Source organism: Melanotaenia boesemani, chromosome 4, assembly GCF_017639745.1.
Source record: "Melanotaenia boesemani isolate fMelBoe1 chromosome 4, fMelBoe1.pri, whole genome shotgun sequence".
NCBI lineage: Eukaryota > Metazoa > Chordata > Actinopteri > Atheriniformes > Melanotaeniidae > Melanotaenia > Melanotaenia boesemani.
This window is the reverse complement of record NC_055685.1, coordinates 27,304,767-27,329,313: the sequence shown is the minus strand read 5'-3', so window position 1 is coordinate 27,329,313 and position 24,547 is coordinate 27,304,767. Positions and strand designations below refer to the sequence as shown.

The following is a 24,547-nucleotide window of genomic DNA, read 5'->3' as shown; positions in this document are numbered from 1 at the left end:
TAGAGCCGTACTGGTGCTGCTCTATGTCACAAGAAAATTAAAAAAAAAATGCAGATAGGTGAGTCATCACCTTGCTGGCACAGAAAACCACGCCCACCAACGCATATGACCGGTGAAATGGTAATGGAATTGATACAGTTCAGGACCTCCTTGTTCATGTGTAGCTGAGAATCAGGAGAGAAAAAGTCTTCCACCTCAAAGACCACTCTGTGGTGTAGGTGCTTTACAAATCTTGCTTTCCATCTATCTAGTGGCCGTTTAGCTGCTGTCTGTCAATCATTTCTACCTGTGTATCCCGACCCGCCCACTCTCTGCTCCCTGATCACCCCACGATTTTAGATCGGCTGTAGGACAGAATCGTGTGTGTTGTTCTGTGCTGACGTTATTGGAGCACACCACACACAGTATCATCAGAACTGTTAAATGCCTTTTTTTATCTTTATGTGAGAGGTCTCTAATAGATAAAAAATCTCTTCAGATTTAGAAAATAAATCCTCATGTGTGCCAGCCTTAACTTATCCATCTCTCAGCCTTCTTAATATAACAAACGGCACACAAGAAAAAAACAGATTCTGCAAACAGATGTTTATGTTTGAACAAATTAAATTATAAAGGTAACATTCATTTGGCACAGCAAACAAAACAAACATGAGAATAGTGAAACACTAAACATGCTATACAAATTTGACTAAACTTGAAAAAAAAATGCTTTTGAATTTAAACCAACGGGATTCGATTCAAAATTATTGCACTGAAGACCATCCTTGGGTCAGTCTTAGTATCTTCACTTTTTCCTCTTCAAAAGTTAAGTTGAAAAATCCAGAATCCTGAAAATGAAAAGGCTGAGGAAGTGACAAAGGACTTTCCTGTTTTCTAAAAATGAAAAGAACCACCTAACTATGATCAGAACTATGTTACTGTGTTCAAATAAGTCTCAAGACTGGTTAATTCTCCACTGTGCTTTGGGACACAGCATCATGGCGGACATGACCGATGTCTGCCATGATGCTGTGAATCCAAAAGTCCTTGTAGTTTACGGAGGTGTCCACCAAGTAAACTCGTAGCCTGCACTTCCACAGATGGCTCTTGACCTCTGAAACATCCTGTAAACTGTCCACCTGTGCTACAAGAGCTCGTTTTTCCACATGATTCCTGAACACCAAGGCGGCCTCTTCTGACCACTGCTGCTGTGTTACACCTGTATGATGAGCAGGACAAGAAACAGTTGTTCAGGCACACGAAGAAGAGTTTCTGAATCTGGGATTATTGAAACAAGTGTCTTCATGCTGTTAAGCTGGGGGGAAAAAAATGGGGGGTAAATAAAATAAATAGTTGCAGCCATTGTGTACTGTTAAGGGCTAGTTAGAAAATAAGTCCAACAGAAAGATCTAGTGACTGCTTGCATTAAATGTTAGCTTATTTAACACTGAAAAATAATGTAACTACAAAAGGAGCATCTGTAGAAGTGGTGTTGGATTCTTCCCAAAGCAAAACTATCTTAATTTTATAAATATCATTAAAAGGAACTATATAACCTGCTACATAAATTATACTTTAATGCACTCCAACCAGTAAATCTACAGAAATAGCAACTCACCTGCCAGCTGTGTAGCAATAGCCTGGAAGGGAAGCTGTCGGAATTCCTCTATCAGAGGCTGGAAGTGTGTGTTGCGAACTAGCTCATGTTTACCGTAGTCCAGCTCGTAGATGGAAACCAACCCATTGGCCAGAATTCCCTTCACTTGCACACGGTGCCAACTAGAAACAGAATCAATCAATTCAGGCTTTAGCCTAACAGCAGCAATCTATTCTTACATGTTTTGTGCATGATTTCTCAATAGCACAACAAAGTCTGCTGATCATAAATGGACACCAACTTAAAAAAAACCCCATAGTATTTCATGAACACCTACCTAAGATGTTTGTACCTGTTCTTTCCTGGTATTTTACTGTTTGTAGATTTTACATTGCTTTATGTTTCACACTTTTGCTTCTATTGCTGCAGCTCTTTTCACCTGTTATCATGTACATCGCTGTTAAAATGTGCTATTTAACTTACTTAAAAAGTAATGCTAGCATTTGTATTAAACACTGATCCAGCAGGGCATCTGTTAATAATAACAAAACAATAATAACAGTTCACACCAGTTCAATGTTTTTACTCCAACTGAAATACATTTTTTACCATATGAGGACTTGTGGCACAACCACTGAGTCTTTATAAGTGTACACTGGTTTCCATGACAACATATTTAGGAATTGAAGAGCATAGCAAGTCCAATGTAATTGATATGAGCCTGGATTAATTCAATTTGAGAAGGTACTGATGTGCATGTTTGTTACTCACTTCTTCTCTATTTTGGCAGCATAGATTTCTCCCTTCTGGATGTGCAAAGTTGTGTTTGTTGTGTTTCCTGGCTGGTTATAGTAGAAGACCATTTCTCCCATCAACACTGCCAGCTTATTGAGGTCCTGCCATGGTTGCAACACAAAGTAACCTGGATGGCATGCCACTGGCACAAACACATCCATATTCTGACCAGGCTGGAAGGAAAAAAAGAAGACTGTAAGATGAGGCTTTTCTAATTGTATGTCTGTATGTATTTGGCTGATAATGCAATTCACACGCAATTCAAAATAAAAATAAAGAAAAACATGCATTACCTGGGGTAATGTCAGTGGAGGAGGCAATGGAAGAGGCTGCAATCCACTTTTAGTCACATCTATATCTGCTTGATGAGATGGCTGGTTTATGGTCTTGATAATGGGGTTTGGGAATGGGCTGCTTCGACCTAGAAATTTGGAAAGCGCTAGACACTTAAAAACAGAGCCAGTACTTCATATAGCTTTAGATTCACTTTTAACATTTAAACCTCAATAAGATTAAATAGAGATCCAATAATCCTAACTTTTTCTATCATTTCTCTGAATTAATCTTAAGAAAAACAACAAATAAATTTTTGCTGAGGCTGGGTGCAGTCTCAGACCAAGCATGGATTTTGTATTTCATGTGCTTTATTACCCGTATCCTTGAAGTTGCTGCCAGTGCTGGTGATCGTGTTGTTGTTCTGTGCTATTAGTCTTTGCCACACCTCTGACTGTGCCAGCTGGTGGTTGATGCTCTTGTGCAGCTCCTGACCGTCACCTCCAACGAATAAGTATATAAGGACCACCTTGTCCTCGTTGTACTTTTCCTGCTTCAATATCTAAAAAATAGGCTAAATTGGAATAACTGATACAAGTAGGATGGCTGATGATCAGTTATGTATCTGCTGTTGGTCTTTTGCATAATACCAGACATTAAAGATATCAGTAGCAGGCCCTGTTAGCTGGAATCATGATAGATCAAGGCTGATCTTGCACATTCCTGAACACCCTGTCATCAGTTTATGGTTTACTCCTTCATGGGTCTCTGGAAGCACTACAACTGCATCATGATTCAGTGACTGATCATAAAGTTTTGGCAACTCAATGTAGATGTTCCACTTTACCAGTTATCATGCAATGCCTCATTCATAACCTTCAATGGGATAATGTGCATATTTCAAACATCATCCTAATATACTTAATTCATTCATTGATTCATACACAAAACTATGCTTAAAATAATCAAGCAATTACTACCAAATTTCTTTTTCCCAAAATTACAGAGGCTACCTTCATTTTGCAGTCTTCAGCTCCCAGGACGAGTTCTTTTAGCCACAGAATGGCCTCATGACTCCATTCCCTGTCTGGAACACTGAGGTCAGCCAGGCGGCATTTAATAACCTGTGAAGGAAACACTTATTAACTTTTACTTAAATTACTAACAACTTTCATTTTAACTACATTTACCAGAATAATTCCTCTATGAACCATTTACACAACTGTCCAGCAGCTCAAAGAAAATCCAATTTACAGCATGTCAGTGTCTTTGTTATCAGTTTTACAGAGATACGCGTCTTTGTCCACAAGTTACTGAGAATCTGGAAAGTTTTAGATCAGTGCTCCTCAATTCAGTCCCACAAGGTTTTCAGTGTCTCCCTGCTCCAACACACTTAACTCAAATTAATGGATTATTGTGCAGAACTTCAGAGGCTGTTGGATCCATTTAATTTGAGTCAGGAGTGTTGGAGCAGGGATGCATTGAAAACCTGCAGGGGTGCAGCCCTCGTGGGACTGAACTGAGTAGTTTTATAGTTTCTATACAGCAGATGATTTAACTTCAGACAGTGGGTTTGTTGGAGATCAAGATGCATTTCATCCTACAAACACCTACAATCACACAAGAACTGACCTGTGGTGGGATCATGGTAAAATCCCTCAGAAAAAGTGGAGGAATCTCTCGAAGATCAGTGACTTCTACAGTTGCTGAGACCCCCAAGTCAATGAAGAGAATCTCTATTACTCTGTTGCCACACATGCTGGTAATCTGGAAACAAGAAGGCAGTAGAATCTGACAATCTCCTCAACATATTTGTCCAAAGTAATTCTAACCATTTATTTGTAAACATTTTAGATTAAGACATTTTTTTAGAGTCCTGTCCTTACCTCTGCTCGGGCCCACTTCCCTTTGTAGCGAGCTAGACAGAACTTGCCATAGAAAGGTCTGGAAACCAGGAACTCTGATGTTGTCTGGTGGGAACAAATAAAACAATGAAATAAAAGAACTCAGAGAATGCATATCCCTGGCAAGTAAGTTTTTAGCCAATGATTGTTGGCATTACTTTTGAATAAGAAGCTCTAATGGCAAAATTATTCCTATCTCTACATAGTAAAGAATCCTTTAAAATATTCCTGGATCCAACCTGTGATCTGGATCAAAATTTCTTTCTATTACTGAGATATTCCAAAAATTTTATCAAAATCCATCCATAACAGTTTGAGTTATGTTGCCAACAGACATACAGACCAATGCTGCCAAATACATAACATAAACAAAAATCAAAATCAACAAAACGCTCTTAATTGAATGCAGTCATTCATTTCGTCAAGTTTCGATTTTTCATATTCCATTTTTCCACGTTTTCAAAAGTGTATTTACCTAAAATGCACATTATTCCTAACCACCTACTAAGACCTATTCATATTCGCCAGTTACCAGGATTTCATTACAAGTTAGAAATGGTACAATCTACTGCTGTAATTTAACGTGTTGCTCAATAGTCAACAAGTGCATATATCCAGTGCCTTGCCTTTTACATCTTTAACACTGCGTATAGAAGTGATAGACCGATATTCTTCTACTAAGCCTTCCTAAAGTTCCAGATGTATCAACAAGAACTTCTAAAATCTAATTCTTAAATGTAATAAGTCTTTCTTAAATAAGAGAGAATTTTGCAGCGACATCACACAAATAAAGAACTAAGTCCATTCTAATCTATCCTCACATTTCCTTGCTTTCCTCCATTCTCACACTTATAGTGGTGCAGAAAAAAAGAAAACAAGAACATGTATACAGTGAAGTACACTGCATACCTGAGAGATGAAATAAGCCTCTGTTTCTTCTAGAAACTTAGTCAGTCTTGCAGTTCCCCTGGATGGCAGCTGACAGTACATGGTGCCATCTGCACTCACATCTGAGACACACACATCCTGATAGATAACATTTTCCTACAGGAAAAGGAAAAGTTAATTTTAGACAAATGATTACCACTGATAGCTGACAGACTTTGATTCAAACTGAACTACACCTGCAGAATTAGCTAAATGCACACAACTACTGAGGCACATTAATGTGAAAACGGGACAATAACACCCTCTAGTGAGGCCTTAGCCAACATTAAAAGGAAAAACTCATTTCATTTTCCTGAGCACAGAACTCCCACCATCCCACACTGTCATGTTTGCGTACAGAGAGAGGGTTGTTCATGGACTTGTCCTGCAGAGACTTCAGGCAACGGGAGTTGATGTTGATGTCGTTATCTTGTGATGTATCATAAAGTACAACCAGAGGCATTTCATTCAGTTGGCATGGCTCTACTGTTTCCATCAGCAAGATCTTTGAAACTGCCAACTGATCCAAGCATGACAGCACAGATGGATGGGAGCTGAATACCTCTAACCCTGAAAGGAGGAAAGATACAAAATTAATAGTTATTTCTAGCCTATTATGCACATTGTGTTGTGCATTATTTTGTTAGGTTGGTCACTTTAGTTGTAACATATTAAATAATTTCTCAATATTCCAAGTACCTGCAAGTCTGACATTGGTAGCTTGGAAGGGCAGTGAGAGGAAGTCCTGGTGCAGCTCCAGCAGATTGCTCCCATCAGTCTCCAAACAGACACCATGGTCCACACAGTATAGCTGCCAGGCACACAAAATGTCTTTGCATGTGAGCTTACATACTTAGTCTGTTCATTCAGGTCTAATCCTGATGGCAAGAGTAAAAAATATCACTCTTCATAGTACTCATTAGTAGTTAGAGGGAAGTAAAATGAGATTTTTTAAATTAAAAAGAACAACTAAGAATATTACCTTGAACTTGTTGGGGCTTATGACCTCTAAGATCTGCGCTCTTGTCACCTCATCTCCATCCTCCCCTTTGACAGCTACCAGCTGACCAACAATCGGGTTAGACAGTAGATGCTGTGCGGAATTTTGGCTGTAGAAGGAATGCATGGCATCTTCCATGGCTTCCTGAGCAGCAGAGTACTTGTCACCTACATACCTGAACAGACATATGGGAACTTTGCATCATAACCTTTAGAAAACATAAACGTAAATACTGGCACTTGACAAATTGAAATGACAAGAACTGAAGTATGCATCAAAATTAAACCATTTGGAATCATTTTCATATATCATTAAGCACAAGAGTGCTACCCACTGTAGCAAATACATACATAAATTGAGGCTGACAACCTGTATGCAGTCTGCTGCTCTTTAAACCGTTGGTGCTACACAGTACAAAAGACAATATTTTGTATGTGATTAAGTTTTAGCAATGTGGAATCAGATACAACCAAGCTACACAGACGTCTTTAGGTAATAAATATCCTGACTGTATGAAGTTTTTTTTATTTTAAATGTTTGCATTATGGGTTGTTGGCCGTAAAAAGCACTCATATTTTAATTCAGTATAAACAAACATCCAAAATGTGTGAGGGTCTTAATAGTGTTTGTCTCTAGCACACTTATCAAATATCACTATAATTGCTGTGTAAACAACTATTTATGAAAAGGACAGTTTGCAGGTGAACTGCAAGTGTATAATACAATATTTTATCATTTTCTATCTGCGGTTTTGTGCTAACTGAACTGGTGTTTGACAAATTGCTTGCACTCTCTTTTTTGATGGAATTTTGTTTCGTTTTACAAAGTCTGCATGAATGACATGGCACACCTTATAGTTACTGCATTACTGCTTTTGGCGTCAGTAACCAGCACTGAGGAGTACTGCTCTGATGGAAGAGTCAAACGTGGAGGAACCTTGGGACCCAGGACTTCCAGACCAGAAGGGAGGGGGGTGAGTCTGCATGGCTGGCTTTCATGGCTGGCTCTGAGCTCCATGTCTACTTGTCTGGAGTCGTACAAGATGGCCTGACCACAAAAAAGTACATCAGAGTCAGCACATGATAAAAAATAAAAACAAGCAGGAAGGAGATCACGTAAGCTACTCCAAAAACTGGTAGGCAGCACTAGAGATGCAGTTATTGATAAAAGAAAAAGTCCCCATTTATCCTCCTTTATAAATCATTATTCTAACTTCTTACTTCTTGGGAATCAAAGTTTACTTTTTTAGAGCAGGAGAGACGCTACATGCAGAGATAATGCAGATTCTTGATTATTTGTTTGTGCATTTTAAAAATTACTATTGAACACTGAGCCATCTCATTTTCTTACCTTCTTCTTGTTATGTGGAAAGGGATACTCAATAGTACAGATACTCTGCAAAATAGCTAAGTTATCCAGAATATGTTCAGGGAATGCCATCTTGTATGTGTCCATAAAAAGTTTAGGCAAAGCATGGGTCCACAGCCCATGACTGTACTTGGAAAGAAGCTCCTTTATTCTATGACAAATCTCAACTGGCAAGACAACAGCAGAAGAATCTGAGGGAGGACAAGCAGCAGCACTGGAGGATGAGGAGTGTGTGACTTTCATAAAGGGTAAAATCTCCCGGTCAGGTTGGAGGGAGGGAGGCGAATCAGAACCGTTGGCCGATGGAAGATTAGTCCAGGTGGGGGCCAACGGGAAAGTGTTTCGGTTGCAGGTATTTGCAGCTAAGTTGTGATTATTTTTGCATCCATTGTTAATATTGATGGCAAGATCTGTACACTGGGGCAGTCGCAGAGGCAGGCCTTGCTTGTGAGCAGGATGTTGTAATGTCACTGATGATGACACACTGTCTGCAGCAGCACGGTCAGCTTGTGGAGGAAAAATAAAGGTAGGCTTAGCCAAAACATTTTTTCGGGTAACTGTAGGTTGAGGAACAGAAAATGGATGGAAAGTTGTGAAGGTGTGATAAGAAGTTGGTATGTTGACGGTACTTGAATCAAGGAGTGACACCGTAGAGGAGTTGGTGCTATTTAAAGAGATTGTAGAGGGTTTGGGAGGCAGAGGAGGGTAGATAAGTCTGTCAGCTCGGTTGGTAATGGAAGGTTTTTCCACCTATGATGCCGGATGAAAAATAATTAGGGAAAAACTTGGAAAATTTTGTTGTTGCATTACAAGTTTACTATATATTATAAAGCGTCTTACCATGCACACAGTTGGCCAGTTTTCCAGGTCTATGAGCACCTGAGGATGGAGTGTCTGATTGAATGTCTGTCTGTACACATCTGAGAGTTTGGACACCCACAGTCCATTAGAGTACTTCTCCAGGACCTGTGTTATTTGGCTTTGCACTTCTGCCACATTATACAGATCAGTCTGCATGGAGAAATGAAACCCTAATGATCACTTGTGCCACAATGCTACCAATATGTGGAAACATTCTTGTATGCTAGATCTCATTGTTCAAATGAGGTTTTTGACAACTGAAAGAAGTGAAGTGACACAACTTAAATGTGGAAACAGTGTGAATTTATCCCCCGTATTATGTTTTCAGTACCTGCACATTAATAATCTTTCTTATATATGGGGTTATAATATAGACTAAGCAAATAGAGATTATGGAGAATGTTTTGTACCTGGGATTTTCTGGGTCTGGACACTGGCTCTGGAAGAATCTCTGTAAAGGTGCAACAAAAAAATAAAAAATAAATATAAGTAAAATAAAAGAGAAAAAACTGTAAACTGTGGTTACATTCTCAAATTGGCCTGCCTCTGAATTGAATTTATTTGAATGCTTGTTGAATTAAACTTTTTTAGATGTGTTTTGAATCGTAATTCTTTATCCAAATAATTTATTAAAATTTTTACTGTTCAATATTGTTCATCATGTTCATGTCTTATTATACGGATATCTGTTCACTTGAAATGTCTGATTTCAAAAAACACATTTATGCCGAGGGTGTTTCACATGTTTGGAGAAATAAAGCACAGGCCTACCCTAACCCACAGACTAAAACTGTAAATTTTTTTACCCATAACATTAGTCCTACATATATGGTTGGATTTCAGATTGAAAGGCAAATGTATTTACAGTTCAGTTACAATATAGTGGGTGAATAAGTAACATAAAGAAAAGTACCATAATAGTATGAATGCCCATCTACACCAATTTCGTACCTTTCACTGACTAACCTTAATTATTTGATATAAACTGCATGTCCTGTAACATATAACAGGAAATTATATAAAATCTAACATAACCTAATGTTAATATGTTGACTTAGATTCTATAACGAAGCTGAGTGAGTGTAGTTATGAAATGCTAAGGTTAGCTTGTGTCAGTCAATGTTACCTTTAGCCTCTCAAAAAATCCAAACCAAATCGGCGAATGAGTCGTAACTATCATCTGCCCTCGTGTTAGCTTGTGAATGCTCTGGTCAGCACAAACCAATCAGGTTGCAGTATTCTTCTCCACATTCATGCTAATATTTCAATGCTGTAGCGCTAGTAGGGGAATGTCTTGTTGAATTTCAAGGCTCTCTTCAGGCACGCGCACATGTTAGCCGCTCACTACGGCTCCGCGCCGCTCTCGTGTATAAAATCAAAGTCCTAATAAAACTATTTCTGGTATAACTCCATGTCCCATCCATAGCCCCCTCCTCCCCTCAAAAATATTTTTTCATCAGATCCACATGATTCACTTGGGCCAAATATTTTGGATTCAAAACTGCGAATATCGGCAGAAGGTGAGGGATTTTCAAGTCTGAGAAAAACAAATTGTCATAACTGACTGAACCCAAGTAACACTCCAAGGAGGTTCTGATATTGGTGATAATGTGAACTATTAAGTTCTCACTTACCTCTAGAATTCTTGTTTACGGCATTTACAAAGCTCATCTCTCCCCTGTTGACAACATAGTCTTTTAATCATAACATGCCTTCAAGTAACCAGCTATACAATCTAATTTCATCTTATTGTGAAAGTTCTAAGACTCAACTAAGCAGTTTTGAGGGCAGGATGACAATATTGTACATTATAAAGGATCTTTGTAAGAATTCTAAAAGCTTCAACAACACAGCGGACTACTTCATTTTGGTTCTTGAAAACATTTCACACTTCTTCAGTCCTAACTGGTCAGTGGGAGTCACAAGGTCCAACATGTAAATTGTGTGAATTTCAAGATCAAATACTTTAATATCACAATTCACACATTCAACCTTTTAACCAAAACAGTTCCAGTCAGGCAGGTAAACAGATCACAGATCACAATGACTTTAATGAACCATATAATGGTCAGGTGAGTGTGACCTAAAGACCCTTAACATGTGAATGTTCCTTTTAGGGTTTACACACCAGCCGAATTGTAAATATGCAAATGAACTCCGATTCGAATCAAAGAGGCGGACTTTGGTCATTCTTCAAGTGAACCAAATACAGGAAGCAGACTACAAAGCAAAAGGCATTGTGGGTAAACACAACAAAAACATACTTGTGTGTGGTACGATATGGCTCTGGCCGGGAGAAATGGTTCGCGGTCAGATGTGAAAGAACAAGGTTCTGATCCCAACCCAAGACTGCTAAGGTTTGATGCATTTCCAAGTTTTTCTTTTATATGGTGGAAATATAAATTGTCCTGCATTAACCAATAGATGAGCGAGTATTCTTCGTTGCGTGCCTCGTCTTTTCCCTTAGTAAATCTTGATGCAGCACCACTTCTGGCGAGGAGGGGAATTTGTTATTTAAATGGTCAGATTTGTTTGAATATGTGCAGTGCGAAAGCAAATTTGGGCCAGAAGAAAGTTGCATCCTCCAATTTAACTAAGTTCCCAATCACACCTAGTCTAGTCTGGCGTGAACGCTCCCAAACATAAGCTATTACTTCCCATCAGCTAGTTAGAACTGAAGAAGCCTTTCAGATGGACATGAAATGTTTTTAAGGACCAAAACACAAGTCCGGTAAATGTTATGCAAGCTCTTCAGATTACCATGCCCCAGATGACTGGGAATCTACACAGAAATGCATAAGAACTGCAGTGTTTTAGCTTTTAGTACCATTACTAGTGGCTTAAGCATACGATAAAAATTCACACACTTGTTTCATTATTACTCATAAACTCAAAATGCATAATGGTCAAAACTAAAAGAGGACAAAGTTTTTCAAGACAAGTTTATATATAACTAATATTTACATTGTTTACCTGTCTAGCATGACACTCTGTTTAACAACTGGTTGTCTGTGTTCAACTGGGGTGATGGAGCTCAGCCTCTGATCCAGCCGTCTGTTGAATATAAAAGTAAAGTACATGATTTAGAGGTTACTTCTGATTGAGAAATTCTTACTTGCATGAAAATGGAAGATAATGACAATATTGTTTACCTGTAGTCTCCTGAGGCACTGCCACTTCTGTAGCCACTATGAGGTCGAAAACGATTTGCTGTCCAGTTAGATAGACTTCCAGACGATGGTTGCCGCAGAGACGACCTCGGTGTCACTAAGAGTACAGATGAAGAACAGATTGCACACAGTGTAGGGGAAAAAAAAGGGATAAAAAAATAAAAGTTTGAGGAGTAAAGAGGGATCACCAACTTTCTGTTAGACATAGTATATTTTGGATAAAAAAAAGTGTCTCAATAGAGAAAGAGAACAGTTGTAAAGCGCAAAGCAAGGGGAGAAGGGTGCTAAAATCTAAATACATCTGTGCTACAGTTGTGTTCATGTTTACATACCCTGGCAGAATTTGTCATTTTTGGCCATTTTTCAAATATGAATGATAAAACAAAAACTTTCCTTCCATTCATGGTTAGTGGTTGAGTCAATTGTTTACCCTTTTTAAAATCATAATGACAACTGAAACTACCTGGTTTACACATATATATATATATATATACATATATATATACACATATATACACATATATATATATATATATATATATATATATATATATATATATATATATATATATATATATATATATATATATATATATATATATATATACATATATATATATATATATATATATATATATATACATACATATATATATATATATATATATATATACATACATATATATATATATATATATATATATATATATATATATATATATATATATACATATATATATATATATATATATATATACATACATATATATATATATATATATATATATACATACATATATATATATATATATATATATATATATGTATGTATATATATATATATATATACATATATATATATATATACATACATATATATATATATATATATATATATATATATATATATATATATATATATATATATATATATATATATATATATATATATATATATATATATATATATATGTGGGTTGTTAAATGATTACACAGAGAAGACCTGAGAGCCTCTAGACCAGCCACATTTGTGCACAATGCAGGAAAAATAAAAAGTGTGGGTGGGGAACCCTCTTAACAAGAAAAGTGTGTGTGTGTGTGTTAAAACACTATCATCCTCCACGGACGCATCAATGTTCTTTTTATTCCCAAATCCATTCATACAGTCAGCAGGCTCATCTTTTCCATTTGGCCTCTAGAAGCCTCCATGTCCCACCGTCGTACTGGGCCTATTTAGCGGCATATTACCATGTTGTTGTTTTTTTTTTTTTTAACTAGTGGTAAATGGGTATGCACAGCCTCAGATGCATGTACAGCTGCATTTTACTGCCATCGGCTTGTGACAAATGAACAACTTGAAACTTGAATTCTTTTGCTTTCCCCATGACTCAGAATCCAGAAATGTCAGTGCAGAACTGCGTGAAAAATACAAAGACCTGTCAGGCACCCAGAAACTCAGACCCTTTATGCACACACACCGATTAAAAGCAAACAGATTGCAAGTCAGTATGGTTACTTTTAATAGCCATTCAAACATGTTCGTGCCAACTTGTGTGGAAGTTAAAATCACCAGGGTATGTAAACTTTTGATCCAGATCATTTGGGTAGTTTCGGTTATCATTATGATTTAAAAAGCGTAAGCATAGACGTTTGACAATAAATAGCTTCACCCAAACACTAACCATGAGTGGAAAAAAAAAGTTTTTTCTATTTATCATTTCTATTCTCTGAAAACTAACCAAAAAAGAAATCAAGCACAACTCTATATTCATATTACAGGGATACAACAAGATATGATGAAATATACACATGTCAAGGAAAGTTTACTTTCGTAAAACCCCTCTCAGTGCAGCTTGTAAAACTGTCCACAGCTGAATGCCCTAGTTATCACAACTAAAAGCATTTTCCAACATCTTGCTGTGATGCATGTATTTTTATGCAATTCATATATTTATCAGTTTTCCTTTGAATCTTTCTTGTTATTTCCTTTCTGATCTTTAAAAACACAGCTTGCAGTTAAGTCTGGGCAACAAAGACCAACATTTATATATTGGAATTTTATGTATAGTATCAGTCAAAAATTATAAGGAAAAATAGCTGCAAGTAAGTTTTCATACCATTTAACATGTAAGGGTTGGAAGGTCTGAATCGCATCTTGGAGGTGACGACCTGCGACCGTCCAGATTTCTTGGAGCTCCTCTGTTTGGCAACCAACTCAGCAATGTGAGCTGTCTCTTTGCACACTGCAGCAAAGCATTTCAACTATGGAAGAGATTCATTTCTTTTATAAACACATGAATGTAATGTAAATGGCACAACACTCCCAAGGATTTAGCAAGATCTCCAAAACCACAAGCTCTGAGTAACATTTTCATGTTTATAGTCCAACTGAGGCATCGGAGTCAAAAACAGCTTTAAAACCAAGGCTACAGTGACACAAGCACTCACCTCTCCCATGTGGTATTGCAACCGCACCACAGAGGGAATACTTCTCAGATAGTCCTCCAGTTTTGAGAAGCCCAGCTTCTTTAGGGGTATGTTCTCTCCACAAAGTGAGCGGTACTCTGACTGGAGGGTGTTTATAGACACACCATTCTTGCTCGACTGCAGAACGGCCCTTAACATTTTCTTTATGGACTCGCAATCCGACATCTTTGTATGCAAAGACTGATAGAGAAACAACAGTTGAACACAATAAAATCTCTGTGGATGTTACTGCTTCTACTAGATGTGTAGAAAGTTCAAATTGCTAATAAAATCTATCATAATGATGGAATATTCTGCAGTAATGCAAGTCTCTTGCACTGACTTTGACATGAAACTATGGAAACATTGCCGTGATATATAGGGCAATGTAAATAACAAAAGCACTGGTCAGCAGTGTTTTGAGAATGAACATCAAGTTTTTAATACATACTGGAAAAAGACCAACATCAAAGATTGGTGGTCTTATTTAGTCATAGAGAACAATTAGATTTACCAGCTGTTGATGGACTTGGAAACCTCGATTTCTATAAACAACTGAACCTGTACTCAACCAAACTAAACCCAGGTAAATGATTGAGTAGTGTTAACTTATTGACTCCTGTGCTCAGCATGCGTTGCATACATCCATTACATACATGCAGGCAGAAAGTGCGGTGGGCCCCTATACAAATCCTGAAAGAAACAGCTTGTTATATTAAATATAGCTGTCTGAGCACAAAATTTAAAAAAAGGGGGGACGGGGGTGGGCGCGCTTCATGCTGATCTGACCGTTAGTATAATTGTAACTCGAAGAGTATGTTTGTGGTTATATAGTACTTTGTAGTTGCAATAAATTATGGACATACAATTGCTATGACATGGCGAATTCAAGAGCAGAAAATCCCGCAAATCCTTGCAACCTTCTACACACAAACTACAAAGGATAGCCAAACCATGTAATAAAAATGTGCTCGGTTGTTCACGTTTTTGCACACCAACAGTGTTTATGCAGAGGTGTGTCTGCATGTGTCAAGCCGAAGTGCACGTTTTCGGTAAAAGCTGCGCAGTCCGAGGGAAAAACAAAACAAAAACAGGATAGTTGAGTACTTCTAAAGATACAATCACCAAATCTCCAAAATTCACTACGTACATAGCGTATTTTATTTAAATTTAAAGTTAATCTCCAATTATGCAAATGAGACGACACAATAATAATTCATTCTAATATATGACAACACAATAGCGCAAGATACTAAACACCCTTGGAAAAGCACTATCTATTTAAAATTATCAAAGAAAACAGCATGCTGACACATTGGTTATTCACTGGTTGAGAAAATAAAAAGTGAACGCTAGCCAACGGCTAACTGTTAGCTCGAGAACTTTCGTTTGAAGCTAAGGATGAGACAAGTTGCAACATTTCGGATAGCATTAAATATTTTAAAAACAATGAAACTGCTGGCACAATATAACAAAATATACTTAAATTAAACTACAGATTACAAGATTTAAATATTACCATACCTGTTTAGTTTTGGTAACTAGCCAAATATTCCAACCTTGTTCGCTATCAACAAGTTCAAAATGGCTACCCACAGCTCACTTCCGTAACGGTAGCATTGTGCAGTTGTACTGAGTTTCATCTTTTTATTTTTTTCATCCATCTTATAAAACTATAACAAGTTAATGCAAATACTTCTTGCAGGAGTTTGTAATCCTCGCATAGTAGCAAAACGTAGGCTGTATAACTTAAGCTAAATGTCTAAAACTGCTTTAATTTTTTTTTTAACTTTTACTATGTGAAATATATAATTTTAGCTTTAAACACTTACATAGGCACAGACGTTGGCTGTGTAGACTAATGATCTTCAAACTGCAATCAAATGTTTTTTAAGAATAGATAAACCAAAATATTACCAGATAGACGGAATCAAACAAACTCAGAAAAAACATTAGAATTATAGTACAGTTAACATTTCAACGGACAACGCCATGCTGCCACCAAGAGTGAATATAAGAACCATAGAGTTTATTTTTAACAGTCTTCCTCTGGTGTAGTAACGATTTTTGGTGATGCTTCAGCCACTGACTGGCACCTCTGTGTTTGAGATGCCATGACCCAAGCCCTCACTTCTGTGTCTGTTGGGTGAGATGACACTATTGATGATGAAGAGAGGTGGTGTTTCCTGAGCAGGATCAGTTGAGGGTTCTTCAGTAAGGTGTAAAACAATGCCCAGCGCCTCCTGGCCTGGCTATTCACAGGGGATGCTGTAAAAATTTAGGCAAGTGTGAAGCAAAATTAGTTAACAGACAGGTGGAAACATACGGGTAACTGTATGCGGATACACACTCTTCTGACCTGATAGAATAGTATCAAATGAGGCATACGTCAATGAACGGTGCCTCTCTAGAGTTGTGGAGATCAAAACCTGGCAGAAACACACCATGACTGGGTTGTTATGATAATGGTCAGCAAAAATCATCCCAATCCATGTATTGTAGCCTGGAACATACAGGAAATAGAGTTAGACTCATACACAATGTATGAAAAGAGAGCACTTCATTACAATGTTGAAATACATGCTTTTTAGAAAGATGAAAAACTAAGAAAGAAATGCCCAACGAGTTAATAATTTACACTCTACAATCTCTATATTTCACATTCTTATCATGACAAATGTAATATAACAGAACAGTTGAAGATTCTTGTTGGCTTACATAAGATATGTTTTGCAAGTCTGTGACAAATAATGTCACAGACCATTTATTTTCTGTTTAATGCTGCCATCTCCTGGAAGACTGGGATGCAAGCAGATCCTGTCAGAACAGTAAAAGACAGTTGAAACCTACCAGCATCCATTTTTTCATATCCCCTCTGCATTATAGTCCGATCTATACGAGATACCAGCCATGTTCCAACCACAATGCTAAGCAACAGCCTTATTATGCAGGTGCTGATTCCCATCACCACGTTGTAGTAAAAGAAGAAGTAGTTGAAGCAGTGGAATGCTTTTCTGGGAAGCAAACAGATTGAAGGTTATTGTAATGTACTAAGAGTGGAGTTCTGTTGTATGAAACATACATTTGTATTAATTAGACTTTAAAGGGTTTTAAAGGGTGTACTTCATATATTCTGTATCTGCTGGCTCAAGGTCACTGAAGCCACTGTACAGTACTAAGCAGGTGAGGAAGTCTATGTTTTATTGCTTCAGACATGATGATAATACTGTAGTTTGTAAATTATTACTATCTGTGTTCCCATTGAAAGAGAGCATTTTAGTTGACCAATAAATTACTGTTCTAACCTGTTGTTGAGAGCCAGAGGTTTCTCTTTATCTGTGGGAGACATTTTGTCCTGAAGGAAGAACACCTGAACTAGTACTATCTGAAGAATTACCAAGCAGATAACCATCCCAATGGTTAAACTGAAAGATACAAGAGAAAAGTAAAACACAGTAAGTGCACCCATTCATTGAAATGCCCTTGTACAGTCACAGAGAAAGCTGTCTTACATTATGAGTCCAAGGTTTGAGAACATGCTCAGTGCAGTTCCATGCATTATTGGTAGAACCACCACGTATGCAAACAGCAGAGCAAACAAGAAGTGTACAAAGTGGACAATCAGGTAGCCTAAATTTAATGACAGAGAAAATACATTTGACAGATTAATTTAACATATTCAACAAAAATAAAAAAAAAAATAAAAAAATCAAATATATTAGAAGCTTGTGTGTTTGTCCTATTAATTCTTTTTAGATCAACACTACTCTCATCTTTTGTAAAGGGTTGTTAAGAGAGCACTGTTAAAGAATTATCTTTTTGTCATCTGAATTTATTTAATTTCTGTATTTCAGGTTTAGCCCCATAATAGTATAAGATAAGAGTATAAGATAATTACAACACAATGCCCAGGATACATGTAGATCATGATAACCTTTGGAGTTTTATATTTTAGATAATGAAAACTTACCCCACAGTGTAAAAGCTATTTGCCATCCAGAATATCTTGCAATGGAAGCCTGTGAAGTTCAACAAGAAAACTTGTTTATACATTTTTATATAGGTGATAATAACTAAAGATATTTGTAACATAGGCACACAGATGTGTTTGTATAGGCAAATTCATATGCTCTGAATTATATAATAAATTGCAAATTCAAGCTCAAACAGCCTTTTGGTGTTGCTGCACATGACTGTTTTTACTTGTTTGTTTGTTTTGTTTTGTTTTTTGTACCAAAATGGTCTTAAACTGCGTGACATTTTCTTGAATGAATGACAGAGCACTGGGAAGCACTGGCCCCTGAAATACCAGTGATCTAAAATGCCTAAAAACTATGTCATCCTTTCCATCCAAAACAGCTGTTAAATTCTAAATATTTCCAAGTTTCTGTATAGTACCACTTTGTCCTGTGCATTATAACCTGAGATGCTCACAGGCTGTCACAATGCTGTCACAGACAACTCTGGGAAGTTGCAACTGGAAACTGAAAGATGTGTTCACAAGCAAACTTCAACTACTTAGGCCAGTGAATCACTACCAACAGACCCAGCTGCCAATGGTTCTGCTTATTTGTTAAAATAAACTGGGAGGATATTTTAAGAATATCCCAAAACTACCCAACACCTGCTGTCTGTCTGTGTGTTTTACTTACAACACTAACTGCGGAACGAGGGTTGTGAAACCTCTCAGGAAGAAAACCCTTCTGTCCCTTCCACAGTCTTCTCAAATGTTTCCTAGGGCAACAGTACACGATGCAAATCACCATGATGTAGGTAAATAAAGAAATGACTATTTCTGTCAAATTTTTTATCTCATGAACTACAACAGGTTACCTGTAACATGCCAAAATATGAAAGGTATAAGCTACAGAGTTGAGACTGGCAAGGATGGTGGTGGCAAGCCAAGATTCTTAAATGAAAAAAGATATAAAATTGTTGAGAATCCAGAAGGCAAAGTTTGTAGATAGCATTTCCTAAATTTGTCTGAGTTCCATTTTAAACATATATGTTAATCCCACTTATCATAAATACCCCCTCCCACCAGCATAGTGGGATAACTCACTCCTGGCCACGCTGATGAATTCTTCTAGCTGTGGGATCATGTATCCCAGAGCTTCAGTCTGGTTACATGAGATAACCAGGGGTTTTAATGTATTCTTCCAATTTTCTAGTTGGTCAAAGGCAACATCACTGAGACTGTAGTCTGCCAGTGTCATCTAGAGAAATGGCAGGAACACAAATGTCAGTTCATGAGTTATCTGAACAACACAAAACAAATTGATTGATTGAACTTGTCATTTTGCTCAGTAAAAATTAGATTTTCCTCACCGTATACAGGCCTATAAGAGATATAATGACAGTGCCAATAATCCTGCTGGGAAACTTGAAGTAGGGGTCCCACTCATACACTCTTCTCTGGAACCAACTAAGTGGTTTGCTGCATCATTAAAAAAAAAAGTTCAAACACACCCTGTATGTTTATGTATTCAGGACAGCCTCAACAGCAGCACTTTAAGGCAACAGGATGTTCTTCAAGTTTTTCTGACCTGAAATTTCCCAGATAGCAAAAAAAAAAAAAAAAAAAAATGTTTGGCCCCCAATATGGCACACATTTGCAGTTTAGTTTTGCCCATATTTAGCCCTGACTTACAGGTTGATTCCAGTTGAGTTTGTCAGCCACAACTGAGCCACATGACCACAACATGCTGCATGGCTGTAATATGTCCAGGCTGGCAACTGACATTTGAACCACACATGACTTGCCAGTGCCACAACTGAGCCATATGTGCTAAAAGTAGCTTGGATTAGGCCCAAACGTGTCTGTTATCTGGGTTATTACTACACAACACCAATGTCAAGTAGAGGTGTTCTGACAAACATAAATGTCACTTTTATTAACTTTGATGGATGAACTCAAAATTATTTTTCACTGATAAAAATGAATAACAAGTGACCATAATTCATTATTACATACAGTCATTTAGTACTGTAAACTTCAACAGCATTGGTACATGTGTGGATGAGTGTGTTTATTAACCTGTCCTCAGGGGTTTTTCTCAGCAAACGTTTCACATGCTGTGCCTGGTGTTGCCCAACCAGATCTTCAGGGTCCTGACAGGAGATTTAATATAATTCATTGTGGAGGTGTTTACAACAAAAGAAGAATTTCACAAGCCAAAATAAAGCGTAAAATTAATAGAAATGATAAAAAATAAAATTTTTCCCATTAGTTGTGATGTAAAATCTTATGCATAGCTCATTCAGTTCACCACAGTGAGAGACATGTGGTAAGAATCATCTAATGTTTGCAGTTGTCACACTAACCTCTGATTCCATTTGCAGACGTATGCGAATATCTTTAACCAACATGTAAATATATCGTCCCAAGAGGAATATGAGTGAGAGGATGCAAGGCCACTGGGAAATTATCTTCTGGTATTTACCCAGAATCTTCAAAAGCATAAACACCATAATTAATATAAAATTATGTTAACAACAGGGTGTAATGTATTCTGTTTTGGGCTGGAACCCACTGGATCCTTACCCACTGTAGCTAACACATGACACTGGGTTTAGTATCTGCCTACCTTACCTTACCACTGGGACAGGTGAATGTATCCCAGACTGTGATGATGATCCTAAAAACAACAGTCACATAAAATGCTACACATAAATTGCCATATTGCTTGTTTTTCTTATGTTGTGAAAGCTACGTGGTGGTGAATACATGAAATGAGTGAAAATTTACCAGGATGCAGAGTAGAGTATTCCTAATACAGCTCCAGCCATTCTGAATGGTGTGGACAGACAGGCAAAGAAAGGAAAATACACCAGGCCCACTTCTAAAGCTCCAATCAGGTACACTATAGCTGAGATTAACAATTAGAGAACATCGGGTCAGGCAATATAGCTATTTATGTATGATGATGTCAAAGAATAAACTAGCACCTTTGGCCCAGGATGGGACAGTGAAGGGGACATAATTTTCCGAGAAGAGCAGCAAAACGCTGCTTGACACGGCACCAAATGCAAAGCCATAGGACCAGCGGTTACTGAGACTTCCTACAGTATCCAAAGGCCTAGGGAACAAAGATGGCAAAATGAAAATGATACAAACAATCTCATACTGCATGTGCAATATCTTGATCTAGATGCTTATTTGATCACAAGCTGCAGGACTGATTTTTTTTTTTTTTTTTACAGATATCATTGTTGTTGACTTACACCACAATGGCAAATCGCCCTTCTAAGAAGGGCAATCTCTGGTCAATAGCCAATCTCTGGGCTCGTCTCTGGAGGAATGACAGCACCCCTGCAATCAGCACCTGGTAGACAAGATATCTGTACATAATACTCTAGGAAACTCACTTAGTAATGATTAAAGGTCATCATGTCCTCTGAGTAAAAGTGAGTGGTGACAGGACATTTCTACAACTTCAAGAATCCTTTGTTAAAGTAATGTGTCATATTTGATTCACTCGTGCCATGACATAATGCCATGACATTATCTTTATTATTCTTCAGTTTTAATGTTTCATTGCTGTTATTGTGTATTCCCTATTCTCTGTAATTCATTATAGTAATGATGAATTACAACATATTGTCATTCTGTTAGCCATCCTGCTTCTACTACCACCACATCTGTTTCCCTTATGTTGCAACTAATACACATTTATCTGGCCCAGAAGAAAGAGGACTCCTTCTTTCACATACTGTATGTTTAGTGAAAAAAAGAAACAAAGCAGCAAAGGAGGAAGAACTGGTCATCAGTGACATCACTATTTATGTGTATCTATGATATGTAATGGAATTGATTAATCAGTTATTAAGAAAATCATTAATCAAATTGCTTGTGATTTCAGCAACATCACACTTAGTATTTTCTTTGTTTTTCTGCATCGTCTGGAATATTTTATGATAATATAATCCAGCAAAGCCTACACGACACGTTTAAGTGCATCAAAAAAGCTGGTCTGTATTTATTGTAATTGATCTGGCAATGTGCACTTAAATTTAAAGAGTTATTCTCAATTTATTCAATGCACACTAAAATACATAAATAAATAAAACAAATCAGTGCATGTTGTTTGATAAAATTATTTCAATTATAAGCAACTTGATTCTGTTATGCCTAAAAACCTTGCGAGTAACCTCTGCCCATTCCAGCTGAGAGATTTACTTTTATGTTTTTAAGTCTTTAATCTAATTTAAAAACATTTCTTAGCAATGCATTTAAAGAATGAGCAGCTATAATAAACTGCATTATAGAAACATTTAAAGAACATGCATATACTTAAATGGGTTAACCTATATTTAATTTCATATATTAACTCTACAACACTTCTTATTTCCTGGCCAGTGGTTTGAAACTGTAGCAGGGGTGCACATCAAGTCTGGAAGAGGTGGGCGCCGAGCCTACGGCGGAGACCCAGACGCAGCGGGAGACAAGCATAAATCTGCCTTTAGTCCCCTAAGGATGTGGAACGAAACCTGTGTAATTACAGTAATTTCTTATGTCTGAAACAAACGGGATTTTGTGTGATATGATTGACAAAGACATGTTATCACCATGTATCAGAAGGTTTTAACTTAAAAAAATGTGTGGAAATACAGATTTTCTAAGTCCACTTCTGTTGTGTTATATATACATACTGCAGACAACTTACCGCCGGTACGAGTGAGAGATGCAGGAAAAGGTCCACTGAGATGTTATTTTGACAGTCTTCAACTGTAGAGATTGTTGATTGTCTGCAACATGAAGTAACATGATGTACTTTCACTGATACAAAGTAAAATGACAAGTGGCCGAACAGTTGTGGACAAAATTAGCACAACTGAATGTGATGGACCTAAACAGGACAGATAACAGGCTAAAACAGATAATGACTAATGAGGAACCAAACTAAAGCAAACTAAACGTAACCAGGTGAAAATAACAGATAAAAGGCTAAAAGAAATCAGAACAAATAGTTAAATTTCTAAAATGCGTGCCTCTAGAAATTATTTGTCAATCTTAACTTAAAGTTTACATTTGCAACTTAACCAAAAAACAACAGAACCTACTTCAATGACGAGTGCTTTCATAATTCTTTTTTACTATCGCTGAACTTAAAGTATTTGAAGTGTGTACTTACACATGTTCATCTGAGTTTCTTATCATCATTGACAAGCCGTCTAATGGAAGTCACAAAATCTTTATTTCTGCTCTACCGCAAGAAGAAAGGAAGTGAGTGTGGATTGAAATCACTTCCCTGTTTTCCTGGTTTCAAGCACATGACACATTTGACCTTTGACCTCTGGATTAAACAGTTTACATATTTGTTTTTTCATCCTGTGTTTGTTTTTCTTTTGTCAGTCTTTTATGCCGATAATTTCAGTCTGTCCGCATATCTCATCACACACAAATGAAACTGACCGCTGTGTTACTCAGCACAGGGAGTTTAGAAGAGTGAACTCACACACTGATATCACCAGCTAATCATTCACCTGCTGCTTTCACTTCTCGGAGAAATGCCACAAAGACTGCATTGTCTGAAACATAAAATCAACTCTCATTTATTTTCCATTACCCTCTGATATCACAACAGTGAGAATTTAAACTTGTTTCTCTAAATTTTTGTAGCTCTTCTGATACACATAACCAAAATTACTTTATATGCATATTTTACTTTACAAGAGAAAAGAACACTGAGCAAAGTCACGACTAGTAATATAGAACAACTTGCATATTACCAGAGAAAAGTTTCATGTGAAGGGTGACAATACCAACTCATCCATCCCTGAGAAGACAGGGAAACCCTTCATACTAAGAACAGGCCTCATTCAGTGTTAGGTCTGAATCATGAAGAGTTCATGTTAACTTCATTCTTATGAACCCTCGTCAAATTCATTCTTGCATTGGGAATATCTGTAGAAATCTTGTTGGTCTAAACTTTGACTGCCAGTAAGATTTTGAAAATTTGTAAACCTGAATTAGCAATAACTTCATAGAAAGAAATAATGTATTTAATGAGGAATTACCTAAACCTTAAGTCCCACAGTGCAAGTTACTTTATCATGTGCTCCTCACCAAGGTACCATCTAGATGTCTTATTTGCACGTGTGATCTTGATGCTTTTATTTACAGGAAAGGGATATTATGATTAAATTAACAACAATTCAGACCACAAATTAATCTATAATAAAAGAGAAAAAAAAAAACACCACA

The 24,547-nt window shown here is 37.1% G+C and overlaps 2 protein-coding genes across 3 annotated transcripts; both read right to left on the bottom strand.

Moving 5' to 3' along the window:
- Positions 1-874: 874 nt before the first annotated feature.
- Positions 875-15,949, bottom strand: tdrd7a (tudor domain containing 7 a). 2 transcript variants are annotated; one of them, XM_041982147.1, is made up of 23 exons: positions 15,865-15,949; positions 14,323-14,541; positions 13,992-14,136; positions 11,857-11,971; positions 11,678-11,758; positions 10,339-10,382; positions 9,115-9,155; positions 8,684-8,854; positions 8,473-8,593; positions 7,826-8,349; positions 7,326-7,522; positions 6,458-6,650; positions 6,175-6,286; positions 5,834-6,045; positions 5,458-5,592; positions 4,531-4,614; positions 4,277-4,411; positions 3,658-3,768; positions 3,023-3,206; positions 2,665-2,792; positions 2,348-2,544; positions 1,598-1,758; positions 875-1,198 (listed from the first exon to the last, which is right to left on the bottom strand). In XM_041982147.1, exons 2-23 carry the CDS (start codon positions 14,524-14,526, stop codon positions 945-947), a joined length of 3,549 nt encoding a protein of 1,182 aa, XP_041838081.1. In that variant the 5' UTR covers positions 14,527-14,541; positions 15,865-15,949; the 3' UTR covers positions 875-944. The 2 variants fall into 2 exon arrangements, with proteins under 2 accessions (XP_041838081.1, XP_041838080.1); XM_041982146.1 differs by having other exon boundaries at positions 7,826-8,593.
- stra6l (STRA6-like) lies at positions 15,479-23,606 on the bottom strand. Its single transcript, XM_041982176.1, has 18 exons — positions 23,475-23,606; positions 23,007-23,088; positions 21,565-21,665; positions 21,289-21,419; positions 21,089-21,209; positions 20,933-20,978; positions 20,665-20,790; positions 20,378-20,451; positions 19,669-19,777; positions 19,403-19,556; positions 19,174-19,249; positions 18,993-19,074; positions 18,311-18,359; positions 17,853-17,970; positions 17,646-17,765; positions 17,191-17,354; positions 16,700-16,843; positions 15,479-16,608 (listed from the first exon to the last, which is right to left on the bottom strand). Exons 1-18 carry the CDS (start codon positions 23,501-23,503, stop codon positions 16,376-16,378), a joined length of 1,959 nt encoding a protein of 652 aa, XP_041838110.1. The 5' UTR covers positions 23,504-23,606; the 3' UTR covers positions 15,479-16,375.
- Positions 23,607-24,547: the final 941 nt, after the last annotated feature.

Excerpts from the sequence above, each read along its gene's own strand:
- stra6l (XM_041982176.1), bottom strand. The coding sequence starts at position 23,503 with ATGATGATAAGAAACTCAGATGAACATGT. Across the intron at positions 17,971-18,310 it reads AATAGCTTTTACACTGTGGG|GCTACCTGATTGTCCACTTT; the intron begins GTAAGTTTTCAT and ends CATTAAATTTAG. Across the intron at positions 16,844-17,190 it reads ATATGAAAAAATGGATGCTG|GCTACAATACATGGATTGGG; the intron begins GTAGGTTTCAAC and ends TGTATGTTCCAG.
- tdrd7a (XM_041982146.1), bottom strand. The coding sequence starts at position 14,526 with ATGTCGGATTGCGAGTCCATAAAGAAAATGTTAAGGGCCGTTCTGCAG. Across the intron at positions 10,383-11,677 it reads CAGAGTGTCATGCTAGACAG|GGGAGAGATGAGCTTTGTAA; the intron begins GTAAACAATGTA and ends TGTTGTCAACAG. Across the intron at positions 7,523-7,825 it reads TTCCACATAACAAGAAGAAG|GCCATCTTGTACGACTCCAG; the intron begins GTAAGAAAATGA and ends TTTTGTGGTCAG.